This window comes from Fragaria vesca, linkage group LG1 (genome assembly GCF_000184155.1).
Source record: "Fragaria vesca subsp. vesca linkage group LG1, FraVesHawaii_1.0, whole genome shotgun sequence".
Lineage (NCBI taxonomy): Eukaryota > Viridiplantae > Streptophyta > Magnoliopsida > Rosales > Rosaceae > Fragaria > Fragaria vesca.
In genome coordinates this window covers 8,872,743-8,886,612 of record NC_020491.1, presented here as the reverse complement: position 1 = coordinate 8,886,612, position 13,870 = coordinate 8,872,743, and the positions used below count along the sequence as shown (strand labels likewise).

Below are 13,870 nucleotides of genomic sequence, written 5' to 3'. Positions count from 1 at the left end.
AAGGTCAAAATGTGACGAGCTTTGAAATTACTCAAGTAAAATTAATGTGAGAGAGGTTTTGACTGGTTTACGGCATGCGTAACCGGGCCTTGTGTAAAGTGACTAAAGTCACTAAAGTGCACTTTATGAGCTTATTTTCAGTACTACACTTTAGCTTTTGGTCAGGTTTAGTTAGTTACTGAAATCTTAGGGTTTCAACACTTTATGGATGGGTTCATTAGGGTTTCTACCTACCTTAGAACTTCTGTGTATATAAAAAAGAGTATATATCTGATTCACAGTAAAAACAAGATGTTCGATAAAATAGTTTAAAAAGTTAGATATTATGGTTTGTATAGATCGTCTTAATGTATTATTGAATTGTTCAATCACATTGAGTCATAATCATGTATAAACCGGCCAATTGAGTATTTCATTAAATTGATCTTTGGTGAACTAACTCGCTACGTTCTAATCTCGTAACTCTAGTTCCGGGCAATGAGCTAGAAGTTAAGAACACAGTAAAGTTTTCTCAAATGATCAATTTCTATTTCTTTGTCAAAGCAAGGCTGAGGCCGCTGAGCTATGGTAGCAATGGAGGGTTTTTGACTAGCCAATGAAACTAGCTACGACACCCATGAGCCTAACTGTGGTGCAAGAGTGGGAAAAGGGTAGCCAAGCAAAGGTCTCAGTTTGCTGCCCTGTCCTCTGAGGAGGACATGTCGACCCACCACCGTGGCATCTGCATGTGAACCATCCCGGGTGATCTTTTCATTTGGGGTCGTCGTCATGTGAACCAGAAGCTCCGTCTCACTTTCTTCTTCTTCGATCGCCCACATCGAATATGTCACATTTGCTCGTGTCGATTTCCTTGCTTCACATCTACACCAACCTCCACAATCTTTTTTGTCCCAGTCTCTTCCCCATCATATTTATTTGAGCTTCACCCTCGTAGATCTGATATCCCTGTCGATCACAGAGACTAGCTGTCATTCAATCTTGCTCCATGCAAGAGAAGCAATTAATCTATAAACATAAATATACTCATAAATATATTCTGTATTTGTAATTTTGTATTGTATATGTATATCCATTTTATGCTGAGCTAGCTGGGATATGGTTCTATTCTGTTAATGTATATGTGACGCCTAATGTATTCCGACCCAGGTTTCCATGCATTTGTAGTGTAAACAATATACCAGCTCTTCTTCTTCCGAGGGATGTGCTGAATTCCACTATTCTATTCTGGGGACTGGAATATTACTACACTAATAATGCTCATGGTCAAAGACTCGAAGCTAATGAAAACTTCTGCCAAATTTACTATAACCCTATATATACTCCAATGTTCATCTTCCAATCTCACCATATGTGATGGAATGAGAGGAACTTTCGTTCTATTTGCAAAATGAAGGAACCTCGATCACATATACACTTGTTTTTCTTAATCGATATCTTGTTATTTTAATAGGTATGATTTATTTATCAAATATCCTATTTTTCTCAATCAATCTATTTCTCTTTCGTTGTGAGAAGTTTCATACACGTTATCATGTGTCTTCTAAAATTACGACGATTAATTAATAACCGAAAACGTAACTATTCCGGTAATTTGTATTAACACAAAAGTCTGCAAAAGTGGAAAAGGTATTACAAACTCAAACTATTTATTATCCTTACTTACTAGCAAAAAGGTGAAGGGTAGTTCATATCGGTAACTACCACACATGAATCCACTAGTTTGTTACCAGCCATTGCCTTTAGGGTTTTAGCAGCAGTTAAAGAAAAGTTCAAAACCTAGCTAGTTTTTGACTACATACTCCTTGTATTTAGCAAAGCACGATTTGGCCAACTAGACAAGACAGATAGTTTGGCGCGCAGTCCATCCATACATGGCGCCACACACCCTAGCTAGCAAGCATTTCGATCTCCACCATTTCTTTCTTGATTGACGGAGAAAAGCAAGCTTACCAGAATATTATCAAATCCTCCAATAATCTAATATCCGTTGCAGCTTTCCTTTCTAGCAGAACATTATGCATGGTCCATGAAGCTCACCTTTAACCCTCACTTCTATATCTAAACAATCAAATTCGGCCTGCTATATTTGTTTCCATTATGTAAAAAGGATCATGATTATTTATAATAATCGCATCCTCATGTGCTCGTTAATTATAGTAATCCGTTGTGGCTTGGCTAGTACACATAGTCAACACTCAACGGGGTTTTCGTCATAAGCTATCGAGCATGTGTCTCCATGTGAGTCATGTTTAGTAAGGTAATCCACCAATTAGGAACCAAGAAGCTTCTGCTTCTCTAATCTATCTCTTTCCGTTGCCTTGGGTTTTCGTCTGCGATTCTCTGTGATCTAACTCAGCTGCCATATTCGAAGGCGTGAACGATGGAGAAAATAGAGTTGAGAATTCGTTGGAACCCTAAGACCACGGGATCGACCTTCGTCGCACTGACCACTTGAATCTGATTAGGTCAACCAAACTTGCTCACTCCTTCACTTACTGTTGTTCTGATGCGAATGAATTGACCAACTAGCTAGCTAGCTAATTAGTTGGCCTTGGAGTTAGTACATATATAACGGTGTGGATTGGCGCAAGATCATATATATGTGTTAATTAGTTAGCAGCCTCTCCAACTCTTGTGGCTAAGCACAGATCAATTGCATCGAAGCATCGAACCCTGTTCAAGTGATGAGTGAACCCATGGCCGGTGCAAGATCCTAAGTTGATTGTTGTACCCAAAACTAACCATTCTAACCGACTCTTCAGTGCATAGCTTCGAAGCTGTGAATATGTCTAATGTTGTATTGGGGAGTTTTGATTTTCATAGTTCTTACGAATTTAGAGTATGTTCGAATGAAAATTCTCAATATCTTACAGGTTTTTTGCTGAAACTCGATATCATATATATAATTATAATAATAATCATAAGCTAAAATTAACATGATATTCTTGACCACTAAAACTACGACACGATTGTAACATTCTTAGTTTCACAAGCAAATGATGAGCCTCTTGATGAATGTCCAGGATCGAGTAAGGGTACGGTTAATTATTGTTAATCACAAGTGAACATGATCAGGAAGAGAAGTATAATATATAGGTGTGTTAATTAGTGTCAACTAGCTAGTAGTGTGTAGACAATTGTACGTACGTACCCTAGCTATAACCAGATCAATAGATATCCCCCAAATGGCCAAATCCACCAAATAAAAGTACATATAACAAAGTAGCTAGTGCTGCAGTAGTGCATATATATCAATTGATTAGGACGCAAATTAGGGTCATTTTCACATAACAAATCCATGCCTAAGCAGCTTTTGGACTGCATTAATCTTTAGTTACATTAAGTAATTAGCACAAACGTACTATATAAAGATTAAGATCCCCACTACAAGCAATCAAGCATATATTTAGTAGCTCGATGTAGCTCGATTTAGGCAAAAAAAGGCAGTCAGAGTCCAATATTCCCCTTATTATTCGAAGATTGTTATTCGATTCAACAACAAGCTAGTATGTATGTGTCTAACTTTGCTGAGGAGATCAAAGATTGAAGACATTAGCTTTAGTATATTTTAGGTTGGCTTTTATTGACATATATATGATGTACGTAGTATAGACAACTACGGACTACCTTAGGGTTTCTGTAATATAATCTTGCACCATACGCACGTTCTTGTCTGGGCATAACCAACGTACGTGCGTACCCACCACCGTGAACCACCATCAATTTATATATGGCCGGACCACCGGTATGTACCACCACAAACCTTCCTCCTTCGTCTCGATCTGGAATTCTGGATCTCATATCTCTATCTTTCTGTGCCATGAATGGTTGGAAAGATTTCCCATGGATTGATCGAGTGGTGCTACAACTCTGAAACGTGATACTCCATGTTAGGGTGTGTGTGTGTATGCAAGTGTGACTGTAGTGTACGTGTTGTCTGTTTTTTCATGTTTGGAATATCCTGTAGATGAGAATGAAGCTATATAAGTTTGTGTTACATGTGTATGTATTTGAGTTTGTCATTCTTTTGGTTCCGTGTAGATCTAAAATCATTTAAAGAGAATGATTCACGTTTTAAATTTTAACGTAACAAATAACATACATGTATAGTTGTGTTGTAATTAGTCGTGTACTTATTTTTTCATCGAGAAAATCAACAACCTTGTCTATTAATCAAGAATAAAGTTAGCATCTTATGCCTCAAGTAATCATTAGAATCATAAAAATTATTGATCGATATTCTTGTAAGAAGTCACTTCGAGCTGCCAATAATTCAACAGATTATATGCTTCTGAAATATGGAGCCCTGAAATATTAAGGAAAGGGTTTAGGTTTATGGATAGCCTAGGCTTTGCTTCTACTACGGAAGGAAGAGGACCGTACACTGAATAGCCGATCGCGTTTACGTGCGGTAGGTGGTGGTTGGTCCACAAGCAAAACCCGTCGGTGCACGTGCCACACTGGATTATTGCACAGAGGTTCTAGATTGCGCGCGCCGTTGGGCACCGTTTCGCGCCATAATGAGCTGTCGTAGTCTGATTAGCTACGGACTCTCGTGATCCTTCTTCTGTTAAAGTCGGTGGGAAACGACTCCGTTCATTCTCGTGGTGGAATCTTCTCGCTACGCGACGCGCTGTCGGTGGTGTTGTTTAGGTGGTGGAGCTATGTGTGTGAGTTTGAGTGGTTGATTGAGGAAGGTGGATTTCACGCGCGCATTGTGGTGGCGTGTTGTGGGTATGCTCAGGACTAACGGTAAAAGATGGATTTGACAAGTCAGAAAGCGGATCTTTGTTGGATGCTATGCTACAATGCAGCCACGTTAGCTTTCCAAGTTCTGGATTCTCATCCTCCAAAATTCCTACGTTGTAGAGCGCTCTTCGATTCTACCCAAGAGGATGTGAGGAAGGGGATTTTGTTGATGGCGTTTTTTTTGTTTATAGTAGAATTTTAAAATTGTGATGAGTTATTTAAACATAAGTGTTTCTAAAACTTATGTTTACTATTCACTCTTGTTACTACTATGTTGAACTTGATAGAACTTAAATCTTGTTACGAACGAATGTTGAGAACAATCATAACTTACTAGTTATGATAAAGCGCCGATGTTATATTTTACGTTTTTTCGTTTGATATGAGAATGACACATTTTTGTTCACATAAATGACATAATACGTCAAGAAGTCGACAAAGTTGAAACGCTTGACTATCTGATGATTATGAAATAAAAAGAAATTATCGTGATAATCTAATACTTAGATCGTATAATTCAAATCTTAATCCACAACTTGAATCTATAATCTACACGGTATCATAACAAGTCAAATCTTATCTAAATATGATTGTGGAGATGAAATCACACAAAACCTAATCTTAAACTTGAAGTTCTTATTTCCACTAAACCCTAAGGAATATCTAGCTTCCGAAATTTCATTATGTGTATAAAGAATGTTTTACCAATCCTAACGACTCTAAAATCATGTCACTCATGAACAACTAAGAGTATATTCATGTCAATCACTTTCCATGCCACCCATCAAGGCAAAAAGGAAAAGGCAACTAAAAAAGGTATAACTAGGTAAACTCACTGCATCCATAGCAATCAAACAAAAGAACGGTAATTTAATTAGTCGTTAAAACAATGATTTACAAATTACAATCACATGAACTCCAATCACGATTAAAAGTGAACCAGGAACGTGGATACCAAACACGATTTTTCAGGGAATTGGATTCATTAGGATTTGGCATGCGCTTTTTTGCCAAAGACATTTCCTTCGTCTTCAAGATTTGCTTGGATAGTGTTCTTTTTGAATCCATCATTATCTCGAAGACAATCTTCTTCTTCAAATGGGACCAAGGTGTTGGCCTCCATTATAATTCTTAAGGTTTCCATCATCCATGGAATATTGGCATTATAATCTCATGCATTATATGACCAACCCTCTAGAAAAACCAATCAATTTGTGCTACCTCCCGCAAAGAACACAACACTTGGTGTTTTATAAAGTAGATTATTCATTATTGGGTTACCACACATCACTTTAACTTGTTTCTTTTCCTTTTTGGAGGGCCATAAACGAAAAAGACTAGAGCAAATGTACTTCGTTGAATTTGCAATGTGGCCTCGAGATTTCCTTATCAAAAACGACATAATATACAAGCTAATCGAATGACGAAATGTAAATCAGCTAATAGTTTTACATCTGAAATATATAAAATGAGCGATCATTATACTATCAACATCATTATATCTTATGTATAAATCTTATTATACTATCAACATCATTCTATCTTATGTATAAATCCTCGTTCTTTGCAGGAGTGTTGTCGCGTTCATGTTGGTCATGTAGACAATACTACTCGGTGATAAAGTAGTATATGGTTCGTATTCAAAACCAATTGACAATAGGTGGAGTTACCAAAACTCTTATAAACCACAATCAATGTTTTATTTTTCCAATATGAGATTTAGAGTATTTAGATAAACAATTAGGGAACGAAAAGAAAAAGACAAGTATAATAATATCAATTAGAAAACAATCTCCATCATCATCATCAATACGAACGTTCATCATAGATTAATTAAACTAGGATTCCACTTAATCAACGGATCAGCACCTGCTAACTACTATAATGTGGTCTTCTGCTTGTCATTAAAAGAGTTAACAAGGAACAAGAAGAACACCATGATCAGTTCCCTCCAAAACACAGCAAGAACACACACACTCCTACAACTAGTTTTATACACAAGTACTCAAAAAAACCCACAAGAAAAAACCCTAACATAAGCTTGAAGCTATTATTACGAGTATTCCATGCTTTCATTATGATCCTCTTTCATCAAAACTTCGGGTCGTTAAACGTAACTATCAAGCACCGTCTCTTTCTTCCTAAAAAAATGACAAGCATTCACCACAGCAATCATAGTCCGGTGCTTTCTGTCGGTGCCTAACCAGCTTGAATACAAAAAAAAAAAAAAAAATGAGGAGGTTTTGGGCCTAGTATAAGCCGAATATGATTTGGGCCTAGATGAGGTAGGTCAGGACTCTTCCCCGCCTTTTTTATTAGTATCGAACTCTAGGGAACCAAACTCCCACCACCCAGTAACTGAAATTTAAATCTTAACGGTCAGTTGCTTCCCTGAGAAGACCAAGTTAAACCCTAAACCAAAAACCCTACACATGCTTCGATTCTCAAGCTCAGTTTCTAGACACGTCCCTAAGAAACATTCGCTTCGTTTGATTCACGCTAGGTCCAGAAATCGTTGCTATCCTGATGACGAAGACGATGTCTACAAGGCTCGGAGAAGAGAGGTGAACAGAGATGACTACTTTCAGTTGTACAAGAGTAAAGGCCAGCATCTCTTGACTAATCAACGAATTTTGGACAGCATTGTTCGGAAATCGGATATTAAACCCACTGATACTGTCCTGGAGATCGGACCCGGCACCGGAAATCTCACCCTGAAGCTTCTGGAAGCTGCAAATAAAGTTGTAGCGTTTGAGATTGACAAGCGGATGGTGGAGGCTCTTCATAAACGCGTTGTGGAGCGTGGCGTCGGAGATCGGTTGACTGTAAGTTGGGTGCATATTCGGTGTTTGATGAAATGCCTGAGTTAAAATCTGGGACTGAGATTTTTGGTTATTGGTTTTTGCAGGTTGTGTGTAAAGATGCGTTGAAGGCGGAGTTTCCGGAGTTTGATCTTGTTGTGGCAAACATTCCGTATGGGATATCTTCGCCTCTTGTGGCGAAATTGGTGTATGGGGGAAGGAGGTTTCGGAGCGCGACACTGCTGTTGCAGAAGGAGTTCGCGAGGAGATTGTTGGCTAAGCCTGGTGAGTCGGAGTTCAACCGTTTGGCTGTAAATGTGAGCCTGGTGGCGGATGTGGAGTTTGTCATGGATGTGAGCAAGAGGGAGTTTGTTCCTTGTCCGAAAGTGGATTCGTCTGTGGTGATTATTCGTCCGAAAGCTGAAGTTCCGGATGTTAATCTGGAGGAATGGTGTGCTTTTACGAAAGCTTGTTTTGGTAAGAAGAATAAGACTCTTGGGGCGACGTTCAAGCAAAAGAAAAAGGTTGTGGAACTGTTAGGATTGTCCAAATTGACAGATTCAAATGTCGAAAGTGAAAATCATATTGGTAGCAATTGCCCTGACGATGAAGAAGAAAGCGATGAAGAAGAGTGTTCATCTGCTTGCTTGGAAATGGGAGAAGCCAGTTCTTTCAAGGAGAAGTTAATAGGGGTTCTAAAATCAGCTGATTTCGAAAACAAGAGGCCGTCAAAGCTGTCGAATGACGAGTTACTTCATCTACTGGCCCTATTTAATCAAGCGGGAATATATTTTCTTGATCGATCCAAGAGTACAAGTGTAGTGGTCGAATCATTTGACTGATTAGTCAAATAGGTTATAGCTACTAGCTTTGCTTGATACATTGTCTTCTGGCAATTTCATTCATTAGTAAAGGGAGTGTTTCTTTCAGTTTCTAGTTGCCTAATCTGTAAGGAATGTCACTTGAGGCTCTCATCTCCCCTCAAACAATAACACCAACTCATGGCAAGCTTCATACCATGTCCAAACTACCAAGAAGAAAAAGGCCAAGATTTTCTTTTCGCTTTCAATACTAAAATCCCTTACAACTCACTGCAATCTTATACACACATTTGGACACATTTGGATTTAGGGGAATAAACACAAGTTGATGTGTCTGGATTTAGGGTTATTTTAAAAATAATTCCCTGTAAAATAAAATAAAAGCATTCTCGCAAGATAACATGTCACACCGACATGAGAAATTTCTCATGGTCATAAAATTTAAGGTACCATAGTTTGGCTACACTGGCCAGCTCAATATTATTGAGGGATGGCACTGGAGCCCCTATGCAGAATAGAGCCAAATTTGGGAGTACAGAAGTTATCAGATCAAACACCAGAATTCATAGGATGGGGACTTAGATATAACCATATTAAGAGTTAGATTCATTCATCACCCACTTGCACTCAATTTTTTAGAACCAAGGCCCCAAAAGCACCTGGCCACCTGCAATTGACAAAGATGGTGACACCAGAACTAACCCTATAATAGAATAGAGCCCATCCCCAATCCACCTCTATTAGGCTGTCTATGGCTACAATGATATCACCATGATTGATCTTAGCTTGAGATATTCTGTACTGAACTTCCTGGATGAGTTAGAGCAGATTAAGTGCTTGTGGATGTGATTGAAATAGGCAGCTTCCTCTTCATTTTGACCGTCGGAAAGTGGACAATGTCATCTTTCTCAGCTACCCATCTGCAAGAAAAAGGTACCTGATCAGCTAACTCTTACAGCCTTCATTGAGTTTCGTGTAATAACATTGTCTTAAATTCCAGAGCCATGTTAGTTTGAGCATATCTTACTTATAACTGGTGACAAGATGATGAAGGAAGATTGATAATTCGAGACGAGATAGTTCCAAACCAGGACACAGTCTCTGTCCACCACCAAATGGTGTAAAACTAGTACTATAGTTTAAGGCAGCTTCTCCCTTCTGCAATGTCAACAAAAAATAGTATGTATTATATGCATGAATATGATCAGTAGACATGCAGACACAAAGTTAGTGTGTAGCATCACCAGAAGGTGAAGTTTAAAACTAAAAAATAAACATGCTGTAATTTACCTCCCATCTCCATGGATCAAACTGATATGGGTGTTCATAGTTCTCTTCATCCATGTGGACAGAACTGAAAGACGCCAAAACACACCATCCTTTTGGAATCAAATACCCTGTAAAATCATAAAATCCAACATAAAAATCATAAGCAACTTAGAAATGCTTGGCCTTTCATACATGTAGATACACATATAAACTTTGAAAATACTAGTAGTCTTTGATATACGTTCATACTCTCAATAATCCACTATTTGGTCAAATGGAAGAACATATTTAACAGATGAAGACATGGTTTGGGTTTAAGTATTAATGTTCAAAGAGTGTAAAGAACATGCTGACCTTTGATTTCAACATCTCGGAGAGCTTTTCTCCAAATAGCATTGATAATATTTGCCATTCTAAGAGTCTCGCTTATCACCTTCAGATCCAAAATGGGCATCCTCAAATTTAGTTTTAGCAAAAATAAAAATAAAGAGTGCACTATTATGAAGTATGAAGTTATGAACACAGTAAATAATACATTCTGTAACTCACATTTTGAGTAAATGGCAAGGACATGTAATCAGTCCATGAATAGTTCTCCGAGGAATCATTCTTCTGCTTCTTCAATTCCATGTTCTCCTCCTGCACATACATACAGTAACATGAAAAGGACTCTCACTACAAAATTAAAGCCAGAACTAGACAGATTGATCATCAGCTTCCTTTCACAAAACCGAGCAATCATCACTTCAATTCTTATGCATACAAGGAAAGGTAATGTAGTACTAAAATTGAGGGAGCAGCTTAGCTCTACAGCTATGAGTTTTCACCCACTTCCTCAGCAATTCTTAATGTCAGAAGGAAACAAATGGTTTCTTACAACTAGTACGTTGATGAGTGTCTGTGACTCGGGTGCCACACCAGCTACTTGCATCACTATAAGTTTCATCTTCCATTATGATGTTCCTTCAATAGATTGCATTCATATTTGCCAATATTGGGTCTACAATTTGCAAGATGCTTGCGAACCATTCTTTCTAACCGTATAATTTATTTCCCTTCGTTTTTCTCCTCTAAAGTGAAACTCGAATTCAAGACCCACATATTCAAACACTCCTTCCTATATCACTTGAATAAAAAATTTCGTAAAAACTCTCGTAATATGATTAATGTGATGAAAAATATCTGTCTCAAACCATAAACCCCGTCAAAAAATAAAATAAAATAAAATAAACCCGAGTATTATTGTTTTGTGGGTATACTATATTTTTAACATCATATTTAATAAAAATAAATACAGCTTAATATCAGGTCCATTATTCATATACTTATTTATTTTTGGGTAGGAAAAGGACTAGGTGGTTGCAGAGGCACACAGAAGCAAAGTTAATATCAGTGGTCCTCCGCCTGTCCACCGTACGATCCAAAATCGTACGGCTGGAGAACACTCACACTCTCTACAAGTGGGCCCCGACTCCCACCAGTCCGCGTGTCCAACTCGTACGGTGCCATTCGAGTGTCTAATGAAAAACCAAAAACGACTTTTCGGAAGTCAAACACTTCAGAAAAGACGAAAGTCGCCGCGGCCCACCCAACCATTCTCCCTCCGAAATCAAATTCCGACCGTCCGATACTAAATTATAAAAAAAGTTTTTTTTTTTGAAACGACATTATAAGCTTTTTTTTTTTTTTTAAGAAGCAAAGAGATCACGTACCCTTAACTTGTCCAGAGCGAGGGGGCTGTCACTGAGGAACTTGACGGCGAGGGTCATGGCCATCGGCACCGTCTCCTCTCCCGGAATCATCATCTCTATTATGTTCCCGGTGACGTAATCCAACGGCAGCCGTTGTGCGTCGTCCGAGTCGCAGCTATCCCGTAACAGAGCGTCCATTGCGTCGACACAGACTGGTATGGTACTACTCTTTTCCATCGCCTTTCTCTTCTCCTCTACTATTTTCCCTACCATCTTCAACAATCTCTCCCTAGCCTGCACAAGAATAATGTACATACATTATATATATGTACATTGAGAGTAGAAAGAACCCTAAAAGGCTAAAACCCTAATTGTAAATCTTGTTGTTGTACCTTGAGAGATTTGTAGAGCCTAGTTCCAGGGAGCTTGATAGGTAAGCAGATCAAGCCTTTGATGAACTCTTCAAATTCTCTCTTGAGAACATTCAACTCTTCACCAGGACCAATGCTCATTAATACTCTAACCAGAACTTCAAATGTGATCTAGAAAACACAAAAGCTATTAGTTGTTATTCTTCTTCTTTAACTAGCGCTATCGAATTAATGTAATAAGTGGTTCATTTCTAGTTAATGTGGATATGAAAAGCGTGATCGACAATGTAATAATAATATGTTGGATAATGGATAGCGGATGAGACCTTTTGGGTTTCGTCTTGGATGTAAATGGGGTGATGCATGTGATCTGTCCAGCCAGCCAAGTTGAGCTTGACAGAGTTCTCAATGTCTCTGGTGATTCTGGCTTTGAACTGCGGGGATTTCAGGAAGCCGCCGATGAGTCCATGAACTCGTTTGTGGAGGCTTCCGTTGATTTGGAGAATCGAGTTTTTTCCCAGAAGTTCTTTGATTGATTTTGGATAAGCAGGAATGAATGTGTTGCCATGGTTTTGCAACACCACCTTGTTCACTTCAGCATCTGTAGACACTATGATAGGGGTTCCCAGAATGTGTGTCTTGAAAACCTTCCCATACCTGTACAAAGAGAAATTTGGTTTAACTATTCACCCAATTTCCTTGGCTTGCTACACACTGTTCATTGAATAGAATAGGGTGGATGAGTACCACTAGTTCCTGTAGAAGCAATAAAATTTGAGGTGACGCCTATATAGTTAGAGTGGAGCAGGCTTTTTTTTCCCTTTCATTTACTTCTTTGGGACACTTCCTTTTTCACTCTTGGTTTCTCTTTTCTTGCTATTGTCACCATCTGTCATGAATGAACAAATTCCATTCTTCTTCTTCTTCTACTATGTCTTGGTCTAAATTACCTTAGTAATTTGTTTTTGGTCTAAAACATCCATTACCAGAGCAACCCAAGCTTAACTACTATTAGTACACTTAGCTGTTTCTTTAATTCTAGTTTTGCTGTTTCTCTCATTTTCCTGTACATGTTAGATGATTCCCATCAAAAGCTACCTTTAACCTCTGAGAATCTCTATACCACATGATCACCCATCAAGACTTTAACGAAAAAGTATCTATTTGGATGTTTGGTTTAGTCAAGTAGCTACTTTGAGAAAGAACACCAATATATATCCTTCTTACAAAGTGGATTAGATACTCAGTATTCCTGCAACTTGCTTATTCGCTATATATATATAAACACACACAGCCTATATATATAAACATATCCATCTTCATCATTGATAGCATAAGCAGGAAGATCGAGATGAACATATCTTTAATTTGACCCATATGGTTCTAAGAAAAAGATGATTAAAATATATGAACACTTTTACATAGTATAACATTAAGACCATAATCACATGATTAATTAACATGATAATGTAAATGATGGGATATGTAATTTCTCAAAAGAATCTCTATGATCCGATCTATACCAAACATGAAGGGCCGGTGAAACTAACAGAGGAATTAGTTTCTGGACGAAATTTCGGATTTTCATGTTTTGGGAAATAAGGTATAATCAAAGGACAGGGAGATTGATCAAAAAGAGGGAAACGACAAATGTAAACTGGAAGACGGTATGAGAATCAGGCAGATCGAAAATCATGAGACTGAGAGAAGGAGAGAATAGCTTACTGAGATGTACGATTTTCCATGAAGCTGACAGGTCGAGAGGTGTAGCCACAAGCAATGAAGTCGAGGGTTTCTCCTATCAAAGGCCAACCTAACCTCCCTTTCGGAACTTGAGGACGACCCTTAACATATTCATCTTGGTAGTTCTCCTTCTCCTTCTCCTTCTCCTTCTCCTTGCTCTTATTAGAACTACTAATAAACCAGTAATAGCATATTGATCCCAGAAAAAATCCCACCAAAACCCAACACCCTGTAACCATTTCCATCTCACCCCAAATCAACCCGGTTCCTCTTTTCTATTCTATGTAACCCTAGCTAGCTTGCTGTCAGCTTCTCACTCCATGCAACTGGTTTGCTGTGTTGTGTATTGCAGTGTATGTTCTTCGGCTATATGCGAGAGAGAGAGAGAGAGAGAGAGAGAGAGAGAGAGAGAGAGAGAGAGAGAG

The 13,870-nt window shown here is 38.4% G+C and overlaps 2 protein-coding genes across 2 annotated transcripts in view; one reads left to right on the top strand and one right to left on the bottom strand.

The window, feature by feature from the left end:
• The first annotated feature begins 7,181 nt into the window (after positions 1-7,181).
• Positions 7,182-8,392, top strand: LOC101302985 (probable dimethyladenosine transferase-like). Its single transcript, XM_004289056.1, has 2 exons — positions 7,182-7,574; positions 7,658-8,392. The coding sequence occupies exons 1-2, from the start codon at positions 7,182-7,184 to the stop codon at positions 8,390-8,392; spliced, it is 1,128 nt and encodes a 375-aa protein (XP_004289104.1).
• A 451-nt stretch (positions 8,393-8,843) lies between these two features.
• Positions 8,844-13,870, bottom strand: part of LOC101302700 (3-epi-6-deoxocathasterone 23-monooxygenase-like) — a 5,421-nt gene continuing 394 nt past the window's right edge. The window contains exons 2-10 of the mRNA XM_004289055.1: positions 13,428-13,613; positions 12,029-12,359; positions 11,724-11,873; positions 11,353-11,625; positions 10,190-10,279; positions 9,995-10,073; positions 9,662-9,768; positions 9,399-9,529; positions 8,844-9,291 (exon numbers count right to left, since the gene is read on the bottom strand). Coding sequence (XP_004289103.1) covers positions 9,201-9,291; positions 9,399-9,529; positions 9,662-9,768; positions 9,995-10,073; positions 10,190-10,279; positions 11,353-11,625; positions 11,724-11,873; positions 12,029-12,359; positions 13,428-13,613 — 1,438 coding nt within the window. The 3' untranslated portion in view covers positions 8,844-9,200. The remainder of the gene's footprint in view (positions 9,292-9,398; positions 9,530-9,661; positions 9,769-9,994; positions 10,074-10,189; positions 10,280-11,352; positions 11,626-11,723; positions 11,874-12,028; positions 12,360-13,427; positions 13,614-13,870) is intronic.